This window comes from Falco biarmicus, chromosome 1 (assembly GCF_023638135.1).
Source record: "Falco biarmicus isolate bFalBia1 chromosome 1, bFalBia1.pri, whole genome shotgun sequence".
Classification (NCBI taxonomy): Eukaryota; Metazoa; Chordata; class Aves; order Falconiformes; family Falconidae; genus Falco; species Falco biarmicus.
This window is the reverse complement of record NC_079288.1, coordinates 92,318,218-92,333,745: the sequence shown is the minus strand read 5'-3', so window position 1 is coordinate 92,333,745 and position 15,528 is coordinate 92,318,218. Positions and strand designations below refer to the sequence as shown.

The 15,528-nt window shown below is 34.8% G+C and overlaps 1 protein-coding gene across 2 annotated transcripts in view; it reads left to right on the top strand.

Annotated features, from left to right (window-relative positions):
• The window catches only part of GPM6A (glycoprotein M6A), a 139,651-nt gene that overhangs the window by 100,143 nt on the left and 23,980 nt on the right, over positions 1-15,528 (top strand). For both annotated transcript variants that reach the window (XM_056326283.1, XM_056326282.1), the window contains exon 3: positions 8,544-8,700. In XM_056326283.1, coding sequence (XP_056182258.1) covers positions 8,544-8,700 — 157 coding nt within the window. The remainder of the gene's footprint in view (positions 1-8,543; positions 8,701-15,528) is intronic.

Below are 15,528 nucleotides of genomic sequence, written 5' to 3'. Positions count from 1 at the left end.
AATTAGCATTAAAAGGTTCTTATAAAATGATAGTTTTATATAAAAATTAATTATTTTATAAGTATGCCTGTTAGATGTTTGCTTTTAGTTAATAGGTTTTATTGTTGCATTAGATCAATTTGATACCTCTAAAATACCTGTGAAAAAGTGATGTATCTGAAAAATGTTATAAATATCAGCAAAAATGTTTAATTACAAATTATTTTGCAAATGCAATGCTTGGAAACTATCTTTAAAATACCTGAATATTACTACATTGATACATGTGAATTATAGTTGCTTCTGTGACAGAATATTGTTTTCTATTAATCTCATTTTACCTAAGTATTTTAGAAATCCTAGCTTTTTATGTAGTACTGTGTGCCTACTGTATGCAGCACAGGCGCATAATCTTGCACTACGAAAAATGGACAATGATGGGCTGACAACTGCCTTATTCTAACCCTCTTTTGAAATCTACAGAGAACCTTCCCTCTTAGTTTTTTTGTGATGTAAGTTCTGAAGATGTAGTCCAGAATTAAGCAAAGGAGTCATATGGCTACATATACATTAGAAAGCATTGTTAGTTAGCACGATAGAAACGGTTTCATAGACCCAAATACTTGGTGCTAATAACATTCTGTTCATACAGTATTTATTTCAGGGACTTAGTCTGGACTCAGTCTTGCCTGATACAATGAACATCCATTAGTGGCTGTAGCACAGCAGGAGCACTCCTGGAGCATACTTACGATTTAGCTGAATTGGAAAGCGAGTCCAGGTTGTGCACTCTGACAAACATGATGCAAACCATACCTCAATAAGTAGGGACAGCTGCAGGATTTGCTCAAAAAAACCCAACAAACAAAACCAAACAATTACTGAGCCAAAACACTAATGGGGATGTACCCATAATCCCTACTGCTGTAAAGTTAAAGGTTTGTTCACTGAACTCAGTGGTAAAAAGAATTCTAAGTAGGCTAATGAGAGTTCTCACTGAGTTCTTGTGCCTGGATTCTGACTATGTGTAGAAGAATGAAGTTATCTTTGCAAAGAAGGCCTAACTTTGGCCCATCTGTCTTTGACAGGAACTATAGGAGAAAGCACAATGTCATCGAAAGATGCATTTTTCATTAAAAAAACCAACACAGTTTACTTAAGGAGAACAGTTTCTATTTCACTGGAATGGTTCAGTCACACGTAAAAAGCAACACTGGACAAATATAGCATAATAAAGATTAAGGGCAAAACATTTTAGATCTGGTATCATTCAGTAGATGCATCAGGTCTGACAAAACATGCCAGCAGTTGAGACTATGACTTTTGCAAGATTATACAGTGCTGAAAAGTTACATTTACTACCTACTCAGCTGCACTATGTAGCTTAGTGTTCTGTATCCTGTTAAAAGCAAAAACCAGTAAGAATCTATGTAAGTAAAATTTAGGATTTGGGAGGTACCTGCAAAAATGTGGTCCTCATTTTATGAAATAATTGAATAAGGAAATTCATAGCAGCGCGTGTGAATAAAAGCAGAATGATATTACATAAAGAATTTTTTGGTCTTTGTCTGTGAAAATAGAGTCCACTACTTTTAGGCAAACATCTGTATTATTTAATACTGTGTTAAGCAGCTATCTCTCTTGGTTGTTTGGAATTTTGGATTGGCTACTATCACTGTGTGCCTGTGACAAAGCATTTGCAATAGACCTTTTCAGCCAGTGGTTCATCTTCATAGAAAATACTTTTTTCCTCTTTTAAATGCCTTTATTTCCTTCTAGTCTTATTTTAATTTATGAACATATAAAATGGAAAGCATATATTCCTATGTAATACACTTATTGCTAAATCTTGCTTCATGTGCCATGCAAAACTAAGATAACTGGCCTTTCCACAGGAGATGTGAAAAGGATAAAAATAACTATTACCAATGCTTATCTGGAGTTTTAGTATTACGTTGTCAGTCTTACACTATCAGTATGTAGCGTACAAGACCCCAAGTTTACATTTGTAATAACAAAATACTCACAAATCCTGTTATATGTTTTTGCCACATCTTTTCACGCTTTATTGCTATGGAAAGTTGCCTGGGAATTCAGTATGTTTAGTGCACAACACCATCATGTGATTCTGCCAAAAGTCTGCATGTTACTGTGCACTAATTCCAGTCTTTTTTTGGTCTTCTTCAGGGAAAGAGGGCTCCAGATTTCTTCCACATTTAGCATCTTAGAAACATTTTTAAAGAAAGTAGGTTTGCTAGAGGTGAGCAGACAGAACAAGCCTGGATTATCAGAAACAATTTTGAGAAGCAGCCTCGTCCATATGTCATAGTCAGAATTTTGTGGTTTGGACTCAAACATAACATGATTATTTAAATTCTTATGATGGATCCTTTCCTATTCCAAAAAAAGTTATGAAATTCATAGGGCAGAGATGTGGTTTGTGCTGCTATTGCCACTCTTCCATCAGCTTGTGGGTTCTCTACTGCTTTTAGAGGTGCTCCATGAGCCATGCTCGGCTCAACTGTCCTGTTCCTAGGAAGGAAGCAGCCATCAAACTTTTAAAGGATGATGATTAGGATTATATTCTGCATACCTGTAAAAGGGTTGAATGCCACAAATAAATCTGTTAAAATGAGTGGGATCTTATGTCACATTAGCTTCTGTTCAGAGTAAAACAACAAAATCTGATCCTTGCAGAATGTGAGTGTAACTTGCATTTTATAGTGTGATAATCACGATGATCTCTTTATATAATCCTAACAGTCTGGTTTTAGTTTAGAGCAAAAGATTTGTTTGGTTACATAAAAAGTTTCTCCCAGAAATATTGAATCAGAAGTTCCTATTTTCTTTTTATTATGTTCTATTTTTACTTCAGTAAAAAACACTTTTAGGCCTTTGTTGCTCCTATCCTTTGTTAACTGTCAATCCTTTCTCCGTTCACCATTTCCTAGCAAACTTTGAGTATTCTGTACTCTGATTTTGTTTTCTTTCCACCTGAAATTTAGAAGTTTAGACTCTGTATTAATCTAATCTTGGAAAAATCCCTCATGGACCTATGCTGACATTTTCATACTGGTTTCATTTTCCCCTTCTCTACAGTGAGGATATTTCAGGGTTTTTGACCTGATTTATTTTGTTACCTGGAGTTTTTTGGTCTTCCTTTGCAGGTAGTACATGATTATTAATAAATCTTTCTTTCTCCCTCCTGGCTGTGTCTTCTTTCTGAAGTCTGCCTTTGCTTGTCTTCTCTCTTTGCTAACAATTCCTCTGTGTTTCATGGTACCAAATATCTTCATTGCTCAAAATGTTTAAGTGGGTAATGTCATGAACTTATACTAAGAAATTGTTCCCAGCTGGTTTGCAGGAGAGCCTGAGCACCTCTTTTAAAATCTTCCATGGGGCATGGCTTCTGCATACTCTAAACAAACCTTCTTGCTTGCAATCATCCCCTTATATCTTTTCTGTCTCCAAAAAACACATTTGCAAAACTCTTTCTACAAGCTTGAGGTAGCTTGAGGGGGCAGGCTGCTATCTCAGTCTCTTAACAACTCTTAGGATCAGTCCCTCAGGGGGCAAGAGGATCAGCATGAAGGTTAACATTTCTGTTTTCCAGAGTAACAGAGATCATTGTGCACTCTAGATGTGAACATCAACTATTTAAAGTTCCTTGTGATTGAAAACAATAAATAAACTGAAAACAACCCCAGACCCTCAAAACCAGCAAAACTGACCTACCCGAATGGTAATTTTTACATGCATTTCTCATCTTTCTAAATTCTCTATGCCAGCTATAAAAAAAAGGGAATTTTTAATTAGTACTTTGATAGCTTTGGTATTTTATTTTCCTTATTGTCTTTCTTTTAGCTTAGAAATAGGTATAATTGCCTGAATCTACTTGCATTCAGAGAGTATATGTACAGTTTGATGGCAATTATGTGCAATTCAGCACCTGTAGTATCTGAATGTCATCATCTATATTGGAAAAGTTATGTTATAAATTCAGGAAGAGAAATGTGAGGCAGAATTATAAATACTGGAAAACTAGTTCCACAGTAATATCTAGTACTATGGTGGGCTAGGCCAACCAAAACCTCTGTAATATTAAGCTTTTTATCACTTGAAGTGTACACATACATTATTTTAACAAAAAGGTTTTCTGGACGGCATGGGAATCATGTTTCACAGGGCAAAATAATGTGGGGTTTTTTGTTGCTGTTAATTGCAAATAAATGTCAGCAATGCATTTCTATACTAACCGAATTTCAAAAAAATATATCCCTAGCTAGTATGTACATTGTTCCAAAGCAATATTAAGTAATTATGATAAAATATATATATATATATATTAGTGTCCATTAACTGAGTACCAGCCTTCAGCATTGAGGGTAGAAAGTGTACTATGATTAGACTGAATAGTGTAAATGCTTCAGGTTTCCTATAATTTGCATTCCTTTTACGACACAGTAAAATATAAAGCGTCAATGTTAATAGTTCTTCTTGGATTATCTGTAGTGGTAGGAAATCTGTTTAATATGGTGGGGCAGCTTTCAAAACAGGATGTATCAATTATGAACTCAGTTGATGGAAGGAGTCTCAACAAAAAAATAACTATTTTGTTGCAACACAGTTTTTGCAAAAACCTGCTACACATAGAGATGATAATTTAATAATTAATCTTATTGCTTGCTGATTTATTTTATTTTTTAACCATTGATTTTGCCAAAACATGAAAAAACACAGTAGGAAATGTGCAACATTGATCTGATTCACTGAGAATGTTTTCACTCACCTTTGGCTTGCCTCTGCTGGGATAGTCTACTCAGTACTCAGTTACAACCTGTTCATTGAGATGCTAGCATTGATTGCTTCCATCAAGGACTTCTGTCAGAAGAAGAAAGTGTTTTCTCTAGATCTATTTTAATATTAATCTTGTTGGATAGAATCTAGATTCAGATTAATGAATCAGGAAGTCCACTTCATATAGCATAATTAATGACCCAGCAGCAGAAAAAGAACTTGATTTAAATCACAAAGTGAAAACAGTGATGTTTGAATTTTTCACATTTCTGAACATAGTGTTGTGAAGAAAAGCAAATCTGGAACCCATGGAGCATCCAAAAGATTAAAACAGTATGCAAAGCATGTTTTAGATTATTCTATATATATAAAAAAAGGCTTTTTCTAAATTAAAGATGTTTTTCACAATTAGCTCATGTTTAGATATTCATTCATCTTATTCTACCCAGCAACCTAGGTTAATATGTAAAGATTACATGATCAATGCAAATTTGTTAAAATCAGGTTTATCTTTGCAATCTTCATTAACTGCCTTTTAATAGAAATGTTTCATTACTTTAATTATATCATTATATAATATTAATAGGACCTCTGTATTTAGTGAATAGCTATTCAAGATCTTTTTGTTCTTCTCATTTAGTGTAGCTGTAGTCTTCACATAATTTGTGTCTTTCCGATCCCGTCAGAAGTATAGAATTTATCTTTACAATTTTAACTCTCCTTCCTTTGCTCCTTACCTACCTCTTCCCTCCCATTCCAGCCTACACAAATGTAAACCCTGCTTCTTCTTTTTCTTTGTCATTACCTATCTTGCCCGTTGGCTCAAGTTCATCACCCTTTCTGCCATTCCCCTCTACCTCCTTGGTTGCTCTCATGCTCTGTCTGCAACTTTTGAGGCTTTGCTGAAACACAGATGACAATTAATATCCCTGAGTTCATCCACAAAGAATCAAATTTTATTTTAAAGAAAGGCAATCTCTATTTTACAAGGGCTATATTTTATTAGTTATTATAATTCATTGGAAATCAAAGTTTATGTGAAATTAATTAGATGCTGCAGAAATAATTTAATACCAACACTATCTTCAAAACTATATATATATATATAAACCTGTTGTAATATGTTTTCTTTAAATACAGCACATGCTAGATGTAGTTATATTCCAATGCTATTTTATCTGACTTGTAAAGAGGTAGTCAAATAATTGCTTCACAATTTTCGTTTATATCTTTACTCTTTGAATTATACAAGGTCCTTTCTCCTTGGAGTTAGTCTGGCTATTTCGTCTCAAGGAGTCTCTTCAATAGAGGTTTTACTATTTCTCTCTGTAGAAAGTGTACGAGGAAGAAATTTACTTCTGTATTTGGCCAGTGTATAGCTATATATATTTTTTCCTTGTGAAAGGAATTTTTAAGTGAAGTTATTCTTTTAGCTGCAGATAAGACTGAGGGAAAAGCAAAGATCTTTTAGCAGGCTTTTTGATACAAGTAGCTCAGTGGGAGGCTCAGCACAGATGATTTAAAGGGTTGTTGCAAGGGCTAAAATAGTCTCTAGACTTCCTGAAACTCTTAATCTAGTTAAGGCAGTGGTGGAGGTCACAATGTCATAAGGTCTATAAAATAGGAATTGGAAGAGATCTTATGGAATAGTCACAAAGTTGCTGTCTGTTTCTTCTAAGTTTAGTTTCGTGAGTAATGACAAAATTGGCTCAAAACATCATTTTCCTGTTAAAACAGTGTTATGCTGGTTGAATTACTATAAAATTAGGGAAATAGCATATTTACAATATAATCAGCAATTATATGTATTAAAATAAATCTCATGTTTGCAACTTCTAATACTGTCTGTAGTGTTAAATTTATTTTGCCATTTTGAATAGTTTATGTATCTATTCCATATAAATGTCAACTTACACTAGTTTTCACTTGAGTATGAAAGAAAAAGTGATGTAGAAAAAAGCTGACAGGGCATTGTTACTGGAATATTAGGGAAAAAATATCCTGTTTCATTCCTAGAATCCTTCAGTTATCACCTTACAAAAAAATGCTACAAAGGTGCCAAAAGCATTCATTTATAATACTTTGTCCACCCCCAATCACATCATAAGTTTAATTGCATTTTTATGAGACTAATGCAAACTTAAGATACCTTCACTGACGTTGTAGACATAGTCATACATCTAAAACAGGGGTCCTCAAACTGCGGGCCGGATACGGCCCCCCAGGGTCCTCAATCTGGCCCCCGGTATTTACAGACACCCCCCCCCGCCCCCCCCCCCCCTTCCCCCCCCCGCCGCTGGGGGTTGGGGGGGAAACCAAGCAGCCACAGATGACTGCCTCCACTGCATCTGCGCTCCGGCCCCCTGTTTAAAAAGTTTGAGGACCCCTGATCTAAAACATCAACTGTAAACTTGAAGCTGACTTTTAATCTCTTGAAAACTATCCAGACTCAAAAATATTTTAATGGGGTTTTGACTTTGTTATATATAAAACACATATTGAGAGTTGTCTTTTGTGTAATGATAAGAAGTGTGATTCTAAAGATATGTTATCATAAAATACTTATTTTCATAACAATAAAAATATTAACTTTTATGTCTTGAGAAATTTCCAGTTTAAGTAATTGGTGCATGTCAAAATTCATTTGCAGATCCTAATGGGTCTCTGGCTTATTTTTTGTCCTACTCTGTTATGAATTGTTGATATCTTGACCTGGACAATATGATTGGAACTTACTAACATCTTAAACCTTCATATTACCATTTTCTACAGTTGCAAAACTCCTGCCTTATCATGTTGATAAACTGGAAGCCTACCATGCCTAGCTTTTTAGACAAGTCCAAATAGGAAACATTGAAATCTGCTGATCCACGGCAATGGTTACTAGGAATTTTTCCAAGTTTAGACAGAACACTTAAGAGCAGAGAGGTGCTTTCAAACATCTTTTCACAAACCCTGGTTGTGAGAGAACATTTAGAAGGCAGAGCCTCCTTAAGCCACTGGTGAGCTTCTAGACAGTGCTGGGCAGGAGGACAACCACATAATCCAGGTAATCTTTTTAACAAATTGAGCCTTTCAGTGCTCTGCATGTTAGACTGTAAGCCATCCATCCATTTTTTGAGTCTTGAATCTGTGAAATGATGTTTTTAAAGCCCCATTATAGAAAATTCCAGATGATCTGACCTTATTACTTTGTAATAACACGTTTCTGGTTTGAAGTTAGAGATCTGTCTTGATGACTTTATTATTCTGTGTCAATCACTTTGTCCATTGCAAAATAAGTGGAAAAATAGTAGAGGAAAAGAGCATAGATTGGAATTGCAGCTTGAGAACTACTTGTATATGTAGAAAGGTTTATTCAAGATTGTGACAAAATATCTTTTCTATAACCTAAAATGTGTTACTCAGGAGATGTGTCAGATTCTTGTTTCCCTTTTCTTTTTTCTTTGCCACTTTATTTAGAGGAAAAATAAAATGAAAATTAACTGACTTTTAAGTTATTCTGACAAATTGTACTGTCTGACCTACACAGATCCATTTTTACATTTTATTAAATTAAATTAAATGACCCAGTCTTTCTTACATAATGCTATTATTTTCCAAAGTTCACTCCTGTCCTCAGCTTTAGCTGTCATAGCGTATCAACACTGAAGCTGACTCCAGTGTAGAAACGTTGAGGGCTAGTGTGTCTGATTACCTTACCCTGAAATTTCAGAGCCAGTTTTAAATACTTATGCAGATAAATAATTTTTGCTGTTCCTATACAGGATTGACATCTTCAAGTATGTGATATATGGTGTAGCAGCTGCATTCTTTGTATATGGCATTTTGCTGATGGTGGAGGGATTCTTTACAACTGGTGCCATCAAGGATCTCTATGGGGATTTCAAAATCACCACTTGCGGCAGATGTGTCAGTGCCTGGGTAAGTGGTCAAGAAAGCTTTTGTACTTAAAACAATTTAAACTATTTTGTATATTTTTAGTGCCTTGTGCTGTTTATTTTTGGGGGTTTGTTTCTTTCATGTTTTCTGACACTTCAAGTTATTGATTAAAAATCATAGCAAGGGAGAATAAAGTGTTTGAAATGTTCTCTATGTTGATTAATCACTAAGTAATTCTTGCTACTTAGGAGCAATTAATTCCACCAGTTGAATCAGAAAGCTTATTCACTCAGCAACATAACCTGTTTGGGACAGGACTAAAAGTATGCAATGCCTTCAGCTCTACTGGGCAAGAAATATTTTTCTTACTAGTATTTTCAGCGTTATTTTAGAAATCTTGCCTGTTTCTCTTTGGGACAAGCTGAGACCTGTCATCAGGTTTTGTTTTGTTTTGTTTCTAAATGGCAAACAGCCCATTATTTACTCCTACGTTATCTCAGGATTGGAGATACCATTCACTTATGACCCTGGAAAACCTAGATTCAGAAAAATCTGATTTGTACTGGGACTTAAATAGGGGTTTGTCATACTAAAACTGTTGACTGAACTGGGATTATTTTCAGACCTCTGTTCAATGTCAGGTAATTAACTAACTTTCTTGGTATTTGACTCCCCTGCATCTAAGGTAAGATACCTGGACACTTGGTAGCTGTTGAAGTTGGATATTTCTGCAAACACAGAATCAGTTGTCAGTATCAACAAATCATATTTCCTGATGAAAAACAAATTACTAAATACAACCAAGTAGATCTGGGTGTTAAGGTACACTTAAAGTTATACTATATTAACAACAACCGAGATATGAAGTAGTAGCTACTTACTGTACCCTGCTACAAATGTCAACATTTATTAAAGGGAAATATAGACTAAAGCCAAATATAGGCTAAAGAGAATATTTTCTTGTCACACTAAAGATTATCAGAGCTAGTATTTTGGACTCTGACATTAAACTGAATGCAGATAATCTATACCTTGGAAGTTGGGGAATGCAGCATGTATGCCACCCCTACACAGATGTAACATGCTCCACAGTAATGCTGCTTTTTCATCTTTTATTCTTTTATTTCTGTCAAATGTTATTGTATGATTTTGGCACTTTGACTAAGCATTGTTTTAAAGCCTTTAAATAAATATATAAATGAAAACTGGGAATGTATTAAATGAAGAGCAATCATTGCTTATACCAACACTGCTTTCATCTCCTGGAAAGAATTCTCTAATCTATATTCACTGAGAACCTACTAAGCTAGTTGAAATTCTGTACAGAGTAGCAAATTTTTCAGAACATGATTTTTTTCTTCACAGCTCTCATAAATGCCTGTCCTCAGTACTGCAGCAGAGCAATGCTGCATCCTCTCACAGCTTTGATGCCCTTGCAGTATAAACTGTAATTCTGTTGTACGTGTCTAGAAGAAATGAACATTTAAACATCTGTTCTATTGTTAATATCACTGTTATTGTTAATGATTCATTAAATTAATTCCTTCAGCATTTTACTTTCATCAGTAATTTGTACTATTTGTGTTTTACTTTAAGAAACCTTGGGTTGATATACGTTGTGCTGCTAAGGTTAAGGCTGTATACTGTTTTATGATCACAATTAAAATAAACCATCAATTGAGTTCAAGGATAATAACAATAATGTATTTAACTTAGTGAAATTTTTTTTCTTTTCCAGGGAAGAGAAAAAACCCCCGCTGTTTAATTGCTTGTCTTATTCTGATGATATATCAGTAAGATTGCTATACAAATGTCTGGAACTATTTTGGGTTATTATCCTGGCTTTTGCTTCTGTGCTCTAGAGGTTTGAGACTAAGGCAGTACATACAGCATTTTTGTCAATTAAAATTTGATACTGTTTTTTACTAAGTTTACTTTGATTATCTCATATTTAAAATTCTTAAGGGGCAAATAACAGTTTACATATAAAAAACCATTGAGAATTAGAAAATATTTCAGTCCAACAGTTGTATGTTTATAATTTATTCAGTTCCTTAAGTCATGTAATGATATGAAGAAAGAAGTTTTGAGAACAACAGAAAGATGGCTGGAGAGGTAAACTGAACCTTATAGCCTTGTTTGCCAATCTCAGATTGTTCTATTGCTATACACATTTTCTGTAGTAAATTTTTTTATGTACAGTTGCTAAAATAAGATAATGCTATTGAAGAGGGTTGACATGACAACTACATGTTGCCAGAAAGCTTCCTAGTATACATTTTGGAGATAGTAATTTTGCAAATATTAAAATCTAAGCTGTCAAAGACTAAACAGTTGATTTCTTTTAGCAATACCTTAATACTAACAGAAATGTACATACAGGATATTTTTTGTTTTGAAGAATTAAAATTCTAAAAGTGGCTCCACATCAAAACCACCTTATTAAAAGTTCAATTGTGACATGATTTCACATCAAATTTGCTGATGTCTTTCTAAATAGTAGTTTAGCATGTTAAGGTCTGAAGATGAAGTCCTCCTGCTTTACCATTGTCAGCAATTACTTCTCATTAATATTTTGCATGAGTGTATTTATTACATCTGTGACTAAACCTATTAGGATAATGGAGAAAAAAACAACCAACAAAAAATTTCAAGGAGGAAAATCTTGTTTTAACTTTATATGGGCAAGCTATATTTCTCTTGGAAATCTGAAAAGTAACATCTTTTTTTCTTTCTTCTCAAAATATTTTTTGAAAAGTAGGCTTTTAAGAAAGCAAGTGCCAGCATCTACAGAAACTTTTCACGTGCCCTTCCTGACCTTCCTCTTTCACTATGAATAGCTCACTTCCTACCTCTACAGGGGCAAAAGGATTTTTTTTTCTGAAGTAATGGAAAAAGAAATAGTCAACCTAACCTTTCCAGTGATTGTATAGTTAATTAATTAGCCTATATGAGCATTCAGTGGATTAGCACCCAAGTCATGCCAGTGCTGCTGTGAACTGTACCCTCTCAGATCTGAGAAAGGGCCTGTGAAAGTGGCAGTGAGGAGTCTCATTGGCAGTGTTTTCAGAATTAATTTACTGTGAGAAGTAAAACAAAAGCAGAATAACAATGCCGGTCACATTCAAGGAGGGATGGCTGTGTTTTTAGTCTTCATTTTTCAATGCCTGAACATGTTTTTAGATAATTAAATAAACAGTTATATATAATTGTGCTGTAGCATGATTAGTGAAGAATAGCAGACAGGCCTGAAGCTGACTCTGACACTGTGTTTTTGCCTTTTAATACCCTTCCTATTTATATTCATCAGGCTTGATCATGGAAAACCTCATTTACACCTTGTTTTTGAATGTCTGCTTACAGATTAAAAAAAAAAAAAAAAAGAAGAAAGAAACACAAATGAGGCTTTTTTCCTCATTTCATGCTATGAAATGGAAAAGCAGTTCTTTTTCTTTCATCAGAAAATATTCAATAAAGAGTTCATCCTGGCCATTGTATTTCTATTTCTTTCTATCTTACCTTTTAAATGAAACTTGTTAAGGCTCTAAATAAAGTTGTTTTATATTATAAGTTGCACTGACTAATATATCTTCTGTAACTTTAGTATTTAGGAACATTTTATTTTTATGAGTGAAAGAGATTTTTCTGCCTTTGAAAATTATTTTGGCTACCTGAATGCCTATGTACTATTTGACCCTTGATTCTTGAGTGCATAAACTAAAACTTGAACTTTCCAAAATATTTCAAGATTTTATTTTGCAAGACAAACCATGGAAGTTCTGCAAATCTGCAAGGGATGTGAACTTGCCACTTCATTTTGCCCTTACCAGACCAGTTATTGTAGAGGCAGTGAAACTGCATCATATTGACTTTTGATTCTTTGTGTAACAGGAGGAATAGTGTTCAGTGCGGGCTCAGCTGGCTTTCCCACCCAGAACAGATGCATCGTTTCTGCATGCTAGAAATGAAGCCCTCATTTCTGAAAATCAGATACCATATCTGGATATTCTGGTGCAAAATGCTGAGTTGTCAGATAGAGAGACCCTCCTTCTGGTTGAATACTGCTGTATCTGAGAAATGCAGAATACTTCATACCACTGCTTCTTCATTTATGAGAAGTAAAGGACCTTCTTTCCAAGACAGCAGATGTACTTATGGGTCTAGACTCCTTTAATGCAATCTTAAATAAGGAAAGCATCTAATAAAACTCTTGTCCCCATACATGTTAAGTAACGAATGACTTCTGTAGTTTCAGACACTGACATGGGGAATGGGGAAAATGAGATTCATATGGTGGTCTGACCTTTCAGACTGCGCAGTTAAAAACCAGAATCATGCATTATTGTCACAAATGATCCAGAAGCTGATGGAGATGTTAACTTCGGAGGGAATATATTGTTACACACATGTATCCCACCTAACTAGGAACATCACTAAGGTTTCCAAGAGAAAGCTTATGGTCTTTCAGTAATTAAAGGAGAGGGAGGGTTAGAGAGTTTCTCAAGCAAGCTGATTTTTTCTGCAAATGAATGTCCTATATTTTGCAAAGAGAATAACCCTTAAGTCATTTATATCAAGCACTTCAGTCAACTATCTTAATTTAGTAGGACGTGTCCTGCTTGGTCCCTTTAATAGGAGTTTAGGTGAATAGCATTTGCTATCTAAACACTGCTGGAGCTAGTAAATAAAGTAAAAAATATGAACGATTTTATAGGTTTCTGGAAGTAATCTTATTTCTGGATACTAGACCAATGCTGGAATTTTTTGAGAACACTGGGTTCCTTGTAATCTTATGTGCTTGTTCTTGAAATAAGAAGGACAAGACCTAGAAACACTTAGAAAGACAGCCATGTGGTTAAGATAATCTCTCAGCTTTATGCCAATACTCTCCAAACTACTTCGTTACTATACATATGTTTTCTTAAAAAGAAAGAAGAATCCAAGTTTGGTTTTTTCCCCCTCTATTTGTTATACTTTTAGAAATCTTTTGCAGTGAGCTCAGAAATTATTTTGTTATATATTTCTGGATGCTTTCGGTGCTTTTGGTCTGTCTTATTTCTGTAACCTAGCCAGGTGGTTTTGTTTCTCTTCATTTTATACTTCCACATTTTCTCACTCAGGGATATCACGCTTATAAAATCATTCTTTTGTTTGATCATTCCTCTTCTCACATAACTACCATGTGTTTTATACACAGCCCTTTTGTTGACTCCAGTGTTCATTGCTTCCTTTAACAGAGTGTGCCAGACATTGTAATATGCCTTGCCAGAAGCTTCTCGGCTTCTGTCTTGCTGCTCACTGACAGAATTTTTATTGTTGGTGATAAACTGGACAAAAAGGTTTTACTTCAGATTGTGCTGTAAGTACAAGCTTACAGTGTGTCTTTCACATGGAGAACAGGATTTTTCTTTGGCATGTAAGCTTAGTCAATAAGCAGCTTTTTAAATGAAACTGTTTTCTGAAAATGTGCTGTTATACATTTCCAAAGTGGGCTTCGCTGTGGGAGCCGTGACGCGTCCTCCATGGGATTTATCTTTCTATTATGAACCATCATTAACTGCTTGAGCTGATAGCTTTATTTTCCTCAGGTTCAGATAATCTTTCTCAGTTTTAACTTGAATACTTCATCAGATGACCAGTTTTCCCTGAACATTTTTCTCACCTGGCTGCCTTATTCTTTTTCACTGCATATAGACATTTTACTCTTTCAATAGTTATTTAAACCTGTGAATGTCAGTGGCATTGTCATAAATTCACAATTTTATGGTCAAAGATTTCCTTTATGCCCTCCCAATGGTTTCTAGCCTGCTTGTTTTTCATTCTCCCACTTAAAATTACTTTCCCCAAAATCCACAGAAACCATATACAGCTTTTTCTTCTTTGTTTCAACTGCATTTTCCTTTTGACATCTTATTAATTCAAACTTACCATTGCAATGTTTTTTTGGTATTGCTTGCCCAGGAAAAAGTACGGAAAGTTGTAGATTTACCTCCTCACTGCTTGTATCCTTTTATTTGCATATCATGTATGCATTCAAGTTAAGGTGGTTAGACTTGGCCAACCAGAGTATTTTTATCAATTCTTTTTTCAGATGAAAAATTCCAACATTTAAGGTCACATTTTCAGAATCCCCTGGCTGATTAAAAGCCATGTTATCGACTTTCACTGCTTGGCAAGACAGCAAATGAGAAAGGAAAGTCCCTACCCTTGATTCTCTCATAGGCTTCTCAAGCTCCATTAAGAACAAATCAGGAAAGCACACATGTTGTTTTTGACAGCCAGGCATTCACTTTGAGTGACACATCTGTTTAGAGAAGTTATAATAGTATTATTTCTGTCTTCTAGTTTAAGCTTCACTGTCTTGTTCCCAACTATAGATCATGCAAACTTCCTGAAGAAAAATCACAGTTTTGGCAGTGCAAAAAATGTAAGCAATCTGTACAGTGCAGTGTTATCATTTTCAGTGTACAGAAAACCTGTCATCATTGAAAACCATTAGAGTATGGCTCAGGACTTTATAAATAGGTTATCAGCAATTTTGAAGCAAAGTACCTGGAAAATTTACCGCTAGGACCTACCTGTGTTGTCAGGGAGTGGGTCTTGATGGAACTAATTGTTTTTCATATTTTATGTGTTTAAACCGAATAGTTATGTGGCACGAACACCATTTGAAGAACCCGTGAAGAAGCAGTATTTAATGAAGATATCTATTCAATTTTTAAAATAAGCAGTTTTAAAACCAGATTATTTATCTGTAAACACATTTAAATACAAACCCAATACTTTAGCTATATTCCCAGAGAGTTCCTCAAAGTATTAGAAACATGACCAAAAAGAAAAATGGAAGGCAGAGAAAAACCTCAAGAATGT